The sequence below is a fragment of the Heloderma suspectum genome, chromosome 11, assembly GCF_057233095.1.
Source record: "Heloderma suspectum isolate Gila_16-S chromosome 11, 16-S_ref, whole genome shotgun sequence".
NCBI classification, from domain to species: Eukaryota; Metazoa; Chordata; class Lepidosauria; order Squamata; family Helodermatidae; genus Heloderma; species Heloderma suspectum.
In genome coordinates, this window is record NC_139468.1 from 7,149,741 (window position 1) to 7,164,842 (window position 15,102).

General features: G+C 44.7%; 1 protein-coding gene across 5 annotated transcripts in view; it reads left to right on the forward strand.

Moving 5' to 3' along the window:
- LRRC49 (leucine rich repeat containing 49) overlaps positions 1-15,102 on the forward strand; it is a 65,116-nt gene that overhangs the window by 18,096 nt on the left and 31,918 nt on the right. For all 5 annotated transcript variants that reach the window (XR_014785308.1, XM_084816738.1, XM_084816737.1 and 2 more), the window contains 4 exons: positions 959-1,162; positions 3,131-3,197; positions 5,179-5,322; positions 11,505-11,566. Coding sequence is in view for 4 of the 5 variants with exons in the window: in XM_084816738.1 (XP_084672864.1) it covers positions 959-1,162; positions 3,131-3,197; positions 5,179-5,322; positions 11,505-11,566 (477 nt within the window). In the remaining variant the exon portion in view is untranslated. The remainder of the gene's footprint in view (positions 1-958; positions 1,163-3,130; positions 3,198-5,178; positions 5,323-11,504; positions 11,567-15,102) is intronic.

The window sequence follows — 15,102 nt, forward strand, 5'->3', positions numbered from 1 at the left end:
ATGCGGCGGCTCGCCTGATTAAAGGCAGCCGCCGGTGAGCTCACATCACTCCAGTGCTGAAGGAGTTGCACTGGTTACCAGTTGTTTTCTGGGCCAAATTCAAGGTGTTGGTTTTGACCTTTAAAACCCTATATGGTTCCGGCCCAGCCTATCTTAAGGAGCGTCTCCAGCAGCACCAGACAGGCCGCTTAACAAGATCAGCCTCGGATGGCCTTCTCTCTGTCCCATCAGCCAGGACAGCTAGACTGGTGGGGACGAGGGAGAGGGCCTTTTCTGTGGTGGCCCCCACTCTGTGGAACTCCCTCCCTAGGGAACTCCGTCATGCCCCCTCTTTAATGAGCTTCTGTCGTGCATTAAAAACGTGGTTGTTCAGGCAGGCATTTGGGGTGGGTTAGGGTATTTTAGAAAATGTTTTTATTGTAGAATTTTATTGTTTTAAACTGTTTTATTGTATGTTGTACATCGCCCAGAGTAGCTGGGTGACCAGCCAGATGGGTGATTAATAAATTTAATAAATAAATAAATAAATAAATTCAGTACGTTAAAATAGATTGTATTATATATTAAAATAGAATTAAATACATAATTGCTAAAACATTTATATAAAACATTTCTAAAACATTAAAACCAATACTCACAACTCCATATTTAACAAACTGGGCAGCACTCAAATTCAGGGAAGGCCTGGGTAAAGAGACGGGTCTTTAATTGGTGCCTACAGCACGTTACATTTGGCACCCCCCGAATGCCAGATAAAAGGGATTCTGTACTTTTGCTTTGTTCTTCCAAACAAGCTGTTACCTCTGTCTTGTTTCTCACTGGCCCCATTTTGGCTCCAGTCCTACTGGCACTCAGTGTTTGAGTTCACTATTATAGAGGGTGATTCCCCTGTGTATTCTCCCACCTGTGCTAACTAAACCTTCTTTAAAACTTTTTAAAAAACGTGTCTTTTTTCCAGACAAAAACTGACAGTTTGCCCTGTTATTGATGGAGAAGAGCACCTACGTCTGTTGAGCTTCCAGCATAACTCCATAACTCGGATCCAGAATATTTCTAATTTGCAGCATCTTATTTTCTTAGATTTGTATGATAATCAGATAGAGGAAATCAGTGGCCTTTCTTCGCTAAGGTCCCTCCGTGTCCTTTTGTTGGGAAATAACAGGTAAAAGGGGGTGGGGGGAGAGATCGCTGACGAGCTTTTAAAAACTATTTCTGTAGGGCTGAGTTGTGTTCTCTGTCATTTTTAGCCATATATGTCCCCCTTTAGTTGGCAGAGGCTGAATGCAACACAATTCACTTCTGGTGCCAGAATGTCATTTGGAAATCACAACTTACCTAGGTATCTGCAGAGTCAAAGCTAGCTTTAAATGACCATTTAGAGTACTTAACTGTGAACACTTGGGAGATGAATGAGGTCTCAAGGCACAGAATGTGTGGGTTTGTAAAAAGCATAGTAGTTTTGCCAGTTTGCTCCTCAAACTAAGATCAAACTCAGCAAATGACAAGAACCCCTGAGGAGAGCCCAGGCTGCAGGCTTTGAAATTGACATTGCTATTCTTCAGTATGTTTACACGTGGCTTTGCAAGCCATTGGCTCAGCTGCTGAAATGTTATGGGATATTTATTAATAATCCAGATGTTCAGAAGGTTTTAAAATGTCAGCATACAAAGCTTGGGGTGGATGGGGTGTGGCCTATTGATGAGAAGGAGTGCAACACAGAAGGGAGTATGCAGAGCGAATGAAGTGTTGGGCAGTTGCTAGACCAAGACTGTTGGGCCAAATAATATCCCTAAGCATGCTTGGTCCTCATTCAATGAGTGACTAATTGCAGTATTGAAACGGTTGATTGCTTCCACAATGCATAGAAATGTAAAATTGACATCATGTGAATTTCGAGAGACCCGGATTACTAGTAAAGTATGCATACTTTCCCAGGTAAGGTCTGAAACACGGTCTTTTTCACAATAGCAGTCAGCAGTCCAATAGAGAGGAAGCCAAGCTGGATATGAGACAGAATGAGGTATAGGGGTGTGTGTGTCGTGGCCCAGAAATTAGATCCCCTGCTATCCCAGTTGGGTGTGAGGATACAGTCCCCAGAATGAGTCCTAAAAGGCACCACACTGCCAGTCACTCCCATGAGAAGGGAGCATAAGGAGCTAGTGGTGCCTTCATGGCCTGAGGAGACAGCCCTGCCCTCCTCCTGTGGAGACTCTTTCCTCACAGCCCATAGCAGTGCAAGCTCTTGGCTAGCATGCTACCTTCAGGGACAGCAGGAGACTCCCCAGCTCCACTGGATCCAGTGCCTGTGGAACAGGGGCGCCCCAACGGTTTTCTCAGGCGGAGTGGGGCTAGAAACCCACAACCTGGTGTGGTAGGACTACTTAAACCCTTAGTCAGCTTGTTGCTAGAGCAGCATCCGTATCTGGCCTGAATCTACTTTGCTCTGCAATGAGCTGTCCGTGGTCCTGCTGACCATTCTGGACTCCTGCCTCGCTTCACGGGTCACCCCTGGAACAGGATTGAGGGGGAAGAAGTGCAAGTTGCCCTTCTGCACCCTGGAAACACCTCAGATGAGGAGGGGAGGATCTTCAGTGGAGTCCAGAGATGCAGATCTGCAAACGGCACCAGCCACACATAACTTAAGGATTTCCTCCTCCATATAGTTCAACCAACCTCAGGTTGGAGGAGGGGGGAATCCCAGTGGTAGCCAGGACCATATTACTGGTGGGTTCACTGCTTACTCTTCTCTAGTGGGGTACATAACACTGTGGGAACACTCGGAAGCTTCTGGGTCCCCCCCCCAAAGCCTGCTTTTGTATCTCATCCTGCAGTCTTCTCCATGCTTTGCCCAGAAGTTAGGCACTCTACTTCCAGAGCACTCCAGTTTCAGACTAATGAATGAGCCCTTTTCCAGTTTTGTCAGTCTGCTTTCATCCCCACTTAACTTCAGTGGCAAGGGTAGACCGGTATTGTCTCTGTGGAGGCTTTGAATTGTGCATGCTGGAGCTTCATGGGTGCACTGGAACTCCCATAGTGTTGGATCAGGGCCTTGTTACATTTGATTGAAACTGATAATGGATCCCCCCCCCTTTTCAAATGGTAACACTTTGTCAATGCTTGAATGTTTCAGAATAAGGAGAATATCAAACCTAGATAACATTGTAAACCTTGATGTCTTGGATCTTCATGGAAATCAGGTACAGTGCAATTAATTAATTAATTAATTAAAAGTAGTTCTATAACACTTTTTAGTCATAGACTCTCAAGGCAGTGTACAATACAATAATAAAAAAAAACACTACAGCCCACAGAACGTGAAAGGTTAAAAGCAGAGCAACATAGTTAGGAACAGGAGCAGTAATCAAAGTATAAAATCAATTTAATACAGATTAAAAAACAACATCGTCCCTGCCCACCATTTTACAGTGCAAAAGATGTGGCACAAAAGCAAAAGGGGACTGGGAGGGATGAGGAAAACAAGCACATTCAGACATCAGTTCTTAAAGTTACAAAGTTCTTATAACAGGCTTCTGTGGAAACACTTCAGGGAGGGAAGGAGCCAAATGGCAGCAGGTGATGGAGTTGGCCTTTCTAATCTCCCTCTGTGGCAGCCAAGGGGAAGCTGTCCGTATACTGAAGCAGACCATAGGTCCATCTAGATCGGTACTACAATAATTGGCTGTAGCTTTCCAGGGGTTTCATACAGATCTTTCCGAGCCCTACCTGCAGATACTGGGGATTGCACTTGGGATCTTCTGTATGCAAAGCAGGAGCTCTACCACTGAGCTAATGTGTAAGAGCAAGAGAAGAGAGACAAAGATGGTGCCCCTGCCCTGCCCCACGTTTGCCATCCATTTATTGGTAAAGGTTCTCATTTTGACAAAATGAGAGTCATACAAGTGGGACCAGCAACAAAACGTTGCAGTGTGGAGTGCTCCTGTTCAGGGTTCCAGCCACCCATGCCTCCGTAAATACTCCAGTCCATTAACCTTCCCCATCCTGGTTTTTCATTCCCGTCCTCCAACACATTCTGTGTTCTGTGACCACTGGGCATGTGGAGTCTTCATTGAATAGTTTTGTTTTGTTGTATTTGCCCCCTTTGCTTTTTTTCTCCTAAAGATTTTTCTTTTTCAAACCTTGGGACTCCCCTGAGCATGCTGATACCTCCCTCTTGTTTCTCATTAGCCCCGTTTTGGCCAAGTAGCAGTCATAACTCAGCACCTGAGTTCCCTATTAGTATATATCAGCCTTCCTGACCTGGTGCCCTCCAGGTGTTTTGGGCTATTAACTCCTGCCTTTCTGACCCAGCATGGCCATGACCATGCTGGGTGGGGATGATGGGACTTGTAGTCCAATGCATCTTGAGGATACCAGCTTGGTAAAGGCTAGTATATATGACGATTGTTGTGATAGATGTTGCGCAGTCAAGTGTGCCCAAACACACTGTAACGTTTATGTAAGACTTGGTTTATATTTTAACCCTATAATTTTACTTACATACATACATATATATATATATATATATATATATATATGTGTGTGTGTGTGAGAGAGAGAGAGAGAGAGAGAGAGGGATCTTAAAAAAGTGAACCTGTGATAGGAAGGACTAAAGGAATTCCATTAGCGCTGACAGAGGAAGTTTATAAATAACATCTCTATGAATTCTTCATGAAACCCAGATTTCTGTTGTTGAGATGGGTGCTGTTGCTCTTTAGAAAGCAGGCACTGCAGAACTCTTAGTAAGAAGCCATCTTTGGAGAATTCCACACTTCATGCTTAGCCATCTGTTGCTGTTCTCCGTGTCTATGTGATGCCCAGCTCACATGTAAAGTGTTTATGCACTTGTTTGGCAAATCCCTTATTTCAGTGACTAATGAATATCTATGATAAGCTAGTATAGTTCTTCATTTTGCGGCTGCATTACACTACCTTTGCTCCTCTAGAATTAACCTATTCTATATGCATTTATTTGAAAGTAAGTTCAACTGTGTTCAATGGGGCATGCTCGCAGATGTGTTTATAGGGGTACAGCTGTAAGCATTTAGCTACTTCACTTCTCTAACATCTAGATGTACAATTGAATCTTAGAAGATAAGCTGCTGGCTTCTCAGTATTATTCTTCGGAGGGGATGGATGGACGGACTCTTAATTGCTAAAATATTCATTCATTTGTTACAGATTGCTATCATAGAAAATCTAAATCATTTAAGTGACCTCAGAGTGCTGAATCTTGCCCGGAATTGCTTAACATACATTGAAAATCTCAATGGACTGGATTCATTGACGGAACTTAATCTTCGATATAATCAGATCAGATTTGTGGTAAGTGATTGAACACACAGTGATTGAATACATTTGCTCTTAACCTCCCCCTCCCCCCAAAAACCCCATGCTATGCTTTGAATGAACCATATTGCCACTGCAGCTTAAATAAAATCTTTCAGTTTCTGGTGTGGCCTTGCAACATTTAGCGCATTTTTGACATGCATAATTTTCACTTTAAACAAAAACATATAAAATATATTTTGTGCAATGTCTATATAGCAGTATGCTGAGGGATTTTTGTAGTTGTGACTGTGAGCCCTCTTGCAGTGATTGGCTGAATTGCTCTAATGGTGTAGAGCAGTGGGGTGGGGCAGGCCGGAGGGTCTCTGGTTGCCAGTGGTGTAGCTGCTCTGTCCCTTAGGGATGGGAAGGGCAAGCAGAAGAACCTAGGCAAGAAAGGGTAGAAGAAGCAGAGGTCTGAGGATAGGCCTTGGGAACAGAGAACTGGAAGAGAGAGAGGTTCATAGGGAATGAGGGGAGTCTGAGTGGGGTGCAGAGAGAAGTACACATGATAAAGGGGCTGTAGAGGTGAGGCAGGCTGAAAACCCCCCACCAACTAAAACTTTGGGCTGCAGGCCTCTAATGGCTGTTTAGAATATCATAACTGAGACCCAACAGCGTTCATTTATAACAGGGGTGCAGAACCACTTTCAGCCTGAGGGCCAAATTCCATTTCAGAGAAGCTCTTGAGGGGGCTGAATTCCAGTGGTGAGTGGAGCTTAAAGCTGCTACTGCCAGTAACTAAGCCTTGGAAGAGACATTTCAGCGTTTTAGAATGGAGAAAAAGGGCACAAAAGCTGGGAAACTACCAAATGATTGGTGGTTGGGGGAAAGGGTATGAGGCCAGGGGAAGGGGCCTGGCCTTCTGGGGACCCTTGGAGGGCTGGATTTGGCCCCTAGGCCTGAGGTTCTGCACCCTTGATTTATAAGTTATAAAAATTAAGGCAATTTGTTCAGCATCACCACAGGTTAATCATGTTTATAACGAGTTTTACCCGAAATGATTTTTTAAAGGGAGACAAATTGCTGTTTAGAAACTGTCTTTTAACTTAGTAATTCCTACCATTAAGGCATTTTGTTTGTCAGAGGAAATATTTCTGTTGTACCTGGATGTGTGAAGGAAAACAGTATTCTCAGCGTTGGCTGCATTCTCCAGGTACACTGTGAATTCAGTGCAAATTTTCTTTTGTTACAGTGTTGTTGTGAACTTTAGCTAGTCATTGATGCCGTTTAACAGTCTTTGTTTACATTATGTGCTCTAAGCGCAGATCGTTCATCCCCAAAGGCCTTGTCTAAATGTACAACATGATGAGTGGTAGAATGAACTACAAATTGTAGATGCAAATCATATTTTTAAATGCTTCTCCGGCCACCAAAATATGACCTTGCAAGATAGAAAACTAGCATAGCAGGGAGATGACTGGATGGAACTTTTGTCTGGGTTACAGATTTTGTTTTTTATTTTCAGGGATATTTTTTATGTGGGGTAGCGTGAAAAAAGTGACAAATACATCTCCGCAGTCTGAGGCAGCACATCCACTCTACCACTCAGAATTGTACCACTTAATTTTGCTGCAGTTGTAGACTAGGGCCTAAGATAAGACTAGAAAGATGATCGTTCAGAAGTGGCATGTTCTCTCTCTCTTTCTCTCCCCCTCCCCCCTCCCTTGCATAATTATGGTATTGTAGTTTTTCCTTTGTTCCCCAAAATGTTTTTGGTCTGTCTTATTCAGGAAGGCTTTTGCTTTGGCCAGTGGCGTAGTGGAACCAAGGCTTCCAGGAATGCAGTGCCGGCACTTTGTGATTAGTGGGGACGCTGGTGTCCTCTGCCACCCCCTCCTCAGAATTCCCTATTCCTTCTTCACAGGGGGTGGGGGTGGGGGGAATGATTTTTCCCAGCAACAGTATGTTGGTCCTTGTTGTAATGCAAAGTATTTTGGAGTGGCTTGGTTGTGAATGGGTAATTAAGGCTCGTTAGCTTTACAAAACACCTGTTCCTGGTGGAAATGAAAACTGCTAGAACTGGTTTCTTGATATGGATCAACGCTGCTGCCTGACTCTTTGGACACTTCTTGGGGTGTGGCTGTGGGGACTGTCATGATGAGCGCCTCCACTTCCAAATTTACCATTGGCTTTGTCAGATGATGGCTGATGATGTCCTTCTAGATTATTTTATGACTGGCCATGTTGGCATTATCCCTCAGATTTAAAAACAAGTGGGGGGTGTTGTTTGGGGTTTTTTGCACTGCAATTAATATCTTTTTTATTGTTTGTAACCTGCCACTAGAGCCAATGGATTGGGGTAGAAATGGTAAAATAAGTTCCTTAAATAATGGAAGTGCATGTGTTTTATTCCGTTCTTGTAACGCGCTGATAGGCACATGCTTTTCAGTGTTACATTTAGATAGGGTTTGTGGAACCTGCCCTTCCCTGGGTCTCATGTTGATTTTTCAAAGTAGTTCTTCACGCTTGGTTTGGTTCAGTGTTACATACACACAAATCAGGCTTCTTTGGCAGTCCTGAAAAGTCATTTTGTGGTGCTGCTGTCTTATGGGTAAATGCTATCCTACAGGGCCAGCTTCACTTCCTTGGCAGAGTGCACCCTGCTGGGCTCCTCCCTACACCAGAGGTCCTAGCAGTCTTACCTGATAGTGGTGGAGGGAAACAAGGAGCAAGACTGTGTTGAGTGCTAGATCTGAGCTGCCATTTTAATATCCCACAGTGACCTGGAACAATGCTACGTCAGGGCAGTGCAGTCAATGTAAATGGTGGCACTGATGCCCTGGGGCTGAGGCCAGGCATCAATGCAGCAATGGGCCCTGCTGACGTTTGTTATGTACCGTCCTTTCATATGGCTATTATTGTTCACTTGGATTCTTGGCTCTCTTCAGATCCTTCAGTCAGAAGCTTCAGTTCAGTTCATAACACTGGTTTCGTTTCCTTTTATTACTGTTTAATTTTAACCTAGAAAAGTTCTTTAGTTTTGTGTGGAGGGAGAGAGAGTTTGGGGAGGATGTTAGGACACAAATAATGTGCTAACGTAGGCTTGGTCTCCACCTATAGCAGAATGAGGTGGCAGAATCCTGAGGTAGCAGAAGGCACTATACCACTCCTTCAGCTTATGGCTCAGTGCAGACCACAGGTGAGAGGTTCTTCCTCGGGTCCATCCGATGCCCTGCCCTGGGAAGCCCATGTGGCATAGCTGATTGGTTGGGGCGGAGCATGTATCCCTCATTACTGCCAGGCCACAGGCCAGAGAGGAGCCATTGCCAAGCTGCGCCAAGGTGCCTGGCCAACCTCTCCTGCCGTTTCTCCTGAGCCAGGCACAAATGGCAGCCCCCACCAAGACTGGGACCAGGGCATGCGGCAGAATGAGGTTGTAGACTCCTGCAGGGGGTAGAGTAGACTGTGCCACTGCAACTGTGGGGTGCTGTTTTTGGATTCTCCCCACGGGAGTAACTCTTTTTAAGTAAAAATCTGGCACATTGGGGATAAAGATATTAGCCTAGCCCACTCCTTGTGCTAGCTTTCTACTTGCTGGGAGTCCTCTCCCTGCACCCCCAAACAAGGGAGCATTAAAAAAAATGTGATGCCCCACCAGCAGTCTGATGGTATAGTCCATTCTGCCCCTTCAGAACTCCATTCTACTGCATGTGCAGACTAGGTCTTAGAACTCGTTAAGAGATAATTCAGTTTGTGGCACTAACTTCCACAGTCTTGAATTGCTGCACAAATCTATGGCAAGAACCTGGCTGGCCGGTAACTGCGAAGATGATCGCATGTGGTCCTTGGGGTTCTGCCTCATAGCTGGTTTGTTAGTTTACTTGAATTATTTTTATGCTGCTCAGCCAAAAAGGCTCCTAGAGCTGCTTACAAATAATTGGAAAAACATGACAGTCCCTGCCTTTAGGCTTACAATTTAAGAAGAAAAAGTAATAGGGAGGGAAGTTATGCAGCTTCATTTCAAAGCATAACTGTTTTCCTTTTCCAGTTGCAAAGTCACTTTCACACATCTGTGTATTTGTGCAGGCACATTCATTTGTGTGAAGAGCTTATCAGCTATTTTATTTGAATACTTTGTCCATTTGAACTGGCTTGGAAGAAGGTTCAGTTTGGAGGATCATGGATGCAATGGTATCATTATTTTTACATGCCCCTCCCGCCCCAATGTTCTTTTCTACCCCTTGAGCATTCTCTGTACGAAGACAAAAAACTGTGGCTTCCTGATCACCCAGCAGCATCTCAAACCTGATCTCTTTGGAATTAAATGGATGAGACAGGAAATGACAACACTGAGAAGGTGTCCCAAAAATAACTTTGTCTGGTGTTGTGCATGCAAGATGAACCCCTTGTATTCTGTGTGAATCGTTCCAGACAATGTAGGCCTGCCTCCTCTGTGCTCGTGTACCCACATCTGCTAGGTTTGATTAAAATCCTTGCTTCACACACAAATCTGCATTAAAAAGATATGAAGAATCTACCCATGGCTACATTAACCATCTTGATGATGAGCACAGGATGATAGTTAAAGGGTGTTAAAGAGGAACCTAATCCATGTTACCTGAAATTAATGTTCTCTGGTGGTCAGAGTGCATTGTGATTCTGTCATGTGGACAGAAATCTTATAGAAGGTCTGAATCTCTGTAGTCTTCTCAGACATTTAGGAAACCCAATACTAAGCCCAAAGGCTACGTGGCAGAGGAAGCCTTGTCTTTCAGAGTGGGTACAGAGGGTTTCTTCTTATATTGTAGAAAACAGACCAGTTACCCTTTGATTGTATGTGTCAGGAGCGCCCTGGCGGCCTCTTTCTGTCTACTCCAATAGCCAACTCAAGACACAGACGAAAGGATTCTTTTCAAGGTTTTAATCCGTTTACAACTTAATGCTAATCACTTTATCAGATGCTAATCACCAGCGACTAAGCAAGGAGCAGCAGAGTAGCCTATGCTCCAAGCAGGCAGTTGATCCCCGTTTGAAGGAGAGTCGCTTGAAGACCCTGAACTTATGGGCTAGGGAAAGATCCTCCCTCTTTCCCTTGGATCCACGGGAGGCGGCCATTGCTTGCGCGCCAAACGGGCGCTACGCCTCTTTTCTGCGCCCTCCAGCTGTCGTCGCTCCCTGCGTCTGCGTCGAGCGTCCAGCAAGCCCCCTTCCCGCACTTGCTCACTGCCAGGGTCACTATCTATCTCAGGAATGCCGGCAGGAGGAATCTCTGCCAGCTGCTGTGCCTGTGAGGGATGAGCTGGCTCCTCTCCCACGGATTGCTGATCCTCCTCAGAATCAGAACTGCTCTGGGGTTCTATCGGCTCAGTTTCCACCCTGACAGTATGGGTGAGAAATACCATGGATTGGCCCATACAATGTGGCCCAAATGTTTGTTCATCAGACCCTCAGGTCCTGCATCTGATATATCTATCCCCACTAACTGCAAATTGCAGAGTATTCATAGGAAGGTTGCCTCACCCACTCACTCCCAGGTTGTGTGTGGGCAATACCACCCCCCTCCCGCATCTCTGTGACTCATGAAAGGCTTGATTTGCATGCATTGTGTTGAGTTACACACATTCCCTGTGTTTCCCAAAGGTTATCAAAGCTAGTAACTGTATGCTATAAACTGAGAATCAGTTTTCAAGATTGGGAGTACATCTCTATGTTGTCCCTATGATGGAACTGCAGATAGTTAATCTATCTGGGGAAACCAGGAGATACCTGAAGAGTGCAGAACTGCTACTTAAAACCTGTCACTGGCAGTATTGCTACTTGGTTGGATGATTACATGCATGAGTTAGCACTTTGACGCTTTAGAGAGCAGCATGGCTACAGAATGGGATTTTATTTTGCATGCTGTTCGATTGCGGCACGCTTCCTCCTGTAAACGCTGAGGCAGCACCTTGGCTTCTTTTCTACAAGCCTGCTCAAAAAGAGGCCAGCGTCTGTTGCTGCCTCCCCCCCCCCCCCAACACTCTTTCTGTTGCAAGTGGTACAGTTTATTTTCCAAGGAGATCTGTGTCCCTTATAACCTGCACCGCAGAAGGATGGAGCTGCGTGTTCCACAACAATCAGTGCTGCAGCAAGGTTACAGTAAATACCAGTAGGCATGTTTCGTCCTCCAGAGAAGTAGAGCGTTCAAAGCATGCTCTCCTTCAGATGCTGAATTGATATTTTCTCTGTCATTCTAGAAAGATGTGGACACTTTGCCCTGCCTCCAGCGTCTGTTCCTCAGCTTTAACAATATATCTCGGTAAGCAGAAACTGGGGGTGGGTGGGGAGAGAATGTCAGTTTGCTCTCTCTCAGTACCTCAGTTATTCTTTTTCCTTTAGATGTCCATTCTAAATATTTGCAGATATTTATTTTTGTCTATGAAGAAATACTCAATGTATGGACTAGGAGAACAATAATGAACCCAACATTTACCCAGGCCTTTATGTATTTAAATGCTCAGAGGATAAATTTTCCTTCTCTGCCTTAAAATATGACCTTATTATATCTCAAAGTAGAAAGCACAGTCATTGATAACTGCAGATTCTATATGAGTCAGTTTGTGAATTGGTTTAATACTCATTATTTTAAAATGCCATAATAGGGTTTAGATTATACAGCCCATTATATTTGCTACAGTCTGTAACATAAATGGAAAACCCTTTAACTGAAGTTACTGGCTTCCATTTGTACATTTTGAACATCCTCTTAGTTACATAAGATGCAGGTTTTTCCCCTCGTTGTGCTTCTTTTGAATGAGGCCATAAAATGAGGCCATGAAATCAGTAACTTGCCTTTTTTTCTGCGCTGACTTGCTAGCATTTGAAAAGAAAATACTTTCTTCTTTTGTGGTTTTGTCTGGCTTTATTTCATATTTATATAATGTTACCTGTAACATTGAATTAAGGCTGTTTTCAAAATTACTGCTCATATTTTTGCCTAGAATGTACTTAATACCCTTGATCATCATCAAATGTTGCCATAGTTTTGTATGTTTAGCATGCTTGCTCAGAGGCAATTAAGTGTTGCAGCAGTGCCTCATTGCAGGATAACAGCCATGGTTTGCAGCAATCAGCTGTGTGTGTGGCATGCCAGGGAGGGGTCTTACTGATCTCAGTGGAATTTAACCATGTCATACTACTTCTGCTTGTGTTCTGTTGTACATGTAGAAGTGGAATGGGGAAATGCTTTTAATTGTAATCAATGGGAGATGGCAATGGTAACAGTGTCTGAAATGTTGCCTGCGGGCTACAGTTTAAAGTATAGAAGGATATGTGCCACTTGCTGAATATAAGGTTTGTATTTGTTAGCATTAAATGTATTGCAACAGCACTGAAAACATAAGCCTCACATTTAGTACACGCCCCTCCACAGTTTAAACTTGGCAGTATTACTTACACATGAACACAGGCTGCCTACGATGTTAAGCTGAAACACTCCAGCTTTATCTGCCCCTGCCCTTCTTGGACGGCATAGAATGTTTCAGTGATGCTCATATTGTTTAGTGATACATTTGTTGGGAGGGGCACAACAGTTGAAAGACTGCAGTGGTTTGTTGCTCTGGCATTAGGATGTAACCCCTGCAATCAATTGAGAATTACTTTCTGCTTTGCTGTAAGTGGCATTATTCTTCCAGTGTCCCACTTTCTTGCCTACAAAGTCCCAACAGTTGATGAGGGTGGTGGGTTTGCACTTAGAGGAGAGATTATCAATTTTTAAAAAAGGAAATCACTGTGTCTACATGTGGGTTGAACCAAGATGCCCCCTCACAGTTTTTTCAGCCTGTTGTCTGCCTGTGAAGCTAGATGGGGCCATTTTAATTATTTTTGGGGAGCTGGAGTGTTTTCCCCATTTAGTGGTGGCAGTGATTGCACTCCCTGTTGTTCCTAGGCACCATTTTAAAATATATTTTTTACCCACCAGACATCAGAGTGGGGGCTGTGCTTCCTGCCTTTGCTCTGAAGTTATTTTCATGATTCCATCTAAGCCAATGAGATGTTGAGGTTGAGATGTTATCACATAGCCAAGTCGGAATGATGGTGGGGAGCATTGTCCTTACTCAGGTGTCTTAGGTGAAGGGGAAAAAATTGCACTCAGAAGCAGTTGTGCCATTTTTTTTTTTCATGAACAGGGGTCATGACTCTGATCATAAGAACATAAGAAGCTCCCTGCGGGATCAGACCAAGGGTCCATCTAGCCCAGCATTCTGTTCACACAATGGCCAACCAGTTGCCCACCAGAAACCCACAAGCAAGACATGAGTGCAACAGCACCCCCCTGCCCATGCTCCCCAGTAACTGCTGTACATAGGCTTACTGCCTGTGATTACTGGAGGTAGCACATGGCCATCAGGACTAATAGCCATTGATCCCGAGCAGCAGCCAGAACTCTGAATTATAGAATCATAGAATAGTAGGGTTGGAAGGGGCCTATAAGACCACTGAGTCCAACCCCTGACACAGGGGAGAGAACCAGCTAGATCAGGAACATGAATGAATAGCACAAACTCCAGAGGTTCTGATCCTAGACCCTGACACTGAGCCTGAAGCCCCTTAAGCCAGACTCACCCAAACTAGGCTCTCTGGAGACAGCATCTCTTGAGCCAGATTCCCCTGAGGAAGTGACCTCCTTTATACCAGGGGTCTCTCAGTCCTCCGTTCAAGTAACACTCAAGGCAGAAGCTGATTGAGAGATGGTGGAGTGCTAAGCTCCAGACCAGGGGGATGCTCCTTTAAGGTTCTCCACTCTTCACAAAGAGGGTGGAGGCCTAGAGGGATAGTCTGGTCCCAGAGGGAATAAAGGGCCTCACTTGAGCAGCAGATGTCCTTGGAGTAAGTTGTATTTGTGGAGCTATCCAAGGTACTGCAGCACCAGCCTGCTGCCTGCCTGATGAGGTCACCCTTCGGTATCCTTTGAGGCCCATAGACTTCTGCTCATGGTTAGGCCACGACAACATACAGCAGTGAAAAAGATAAGCAGGGTGAGAGGTTTTTTGAAACGTTCCGCTCTTGTCCAAAGCACCTGCTCCAGTTTTGAGTAAAAACAAATGTATGACTCAGCGCTGGCTTAGATCCTTTCAAGCTCTGCACATTTAGCTTTCTGCTTCATTCATGCAGTTGGCTGTCATACAGATATCTACAGCTGTTGTTCCCTTTCTTGGTCCTCCTTATCCCACATCTGAAATCCTCCCAGGATTTGGAAAATAAACAGTCCTTCTGTAAACATTATCTGTGGCCCCTGTCATGTGATAACAGAGCAGGTAGCATATTCTAAGGCAAATTATGCAAATCTGTATATGAGCTTTTACCAACCTGGTGCTGTCCAGATGTGTTGGACTACAACTCCCAGAATCTTCCAGCCAGCTTTATAGTTAAGTTAGGCATGGGGAGCCTCTGGTCCACAGGGCAAATACGATCCGTAGGGGTTTCCATCTGGCCCACCAGCTTCTTCCCCAGGCAGGGAAAAGCTCTTATCTCTTATCAGCTAATTGAAGATAAGAGCTTTTCCCGATGCATGATAAGAAAGGGTTTCCTTTCTCACCGGACAGCACAGAAAGGCATCAAACTGCCAGTGGGGGAAGAAAGCAATCCCTTCTTCCATAAGCAGTTTGCTGCCTTCCTGTGTGGTGTGTGCACACGTATGTCTGGGGACTCATGCTAGGGGCTCCATGCCAACAGTTGGGGGGGGCAGTTGGGCTGTGATCACCCACAGCCAGCATGTGGCCTCCAGCATACTTGCCCAGAGCCATTGCAGCCCTCAAGCTAAAAAGTGTTCCCTGATTTATTTATTTTTTGCTG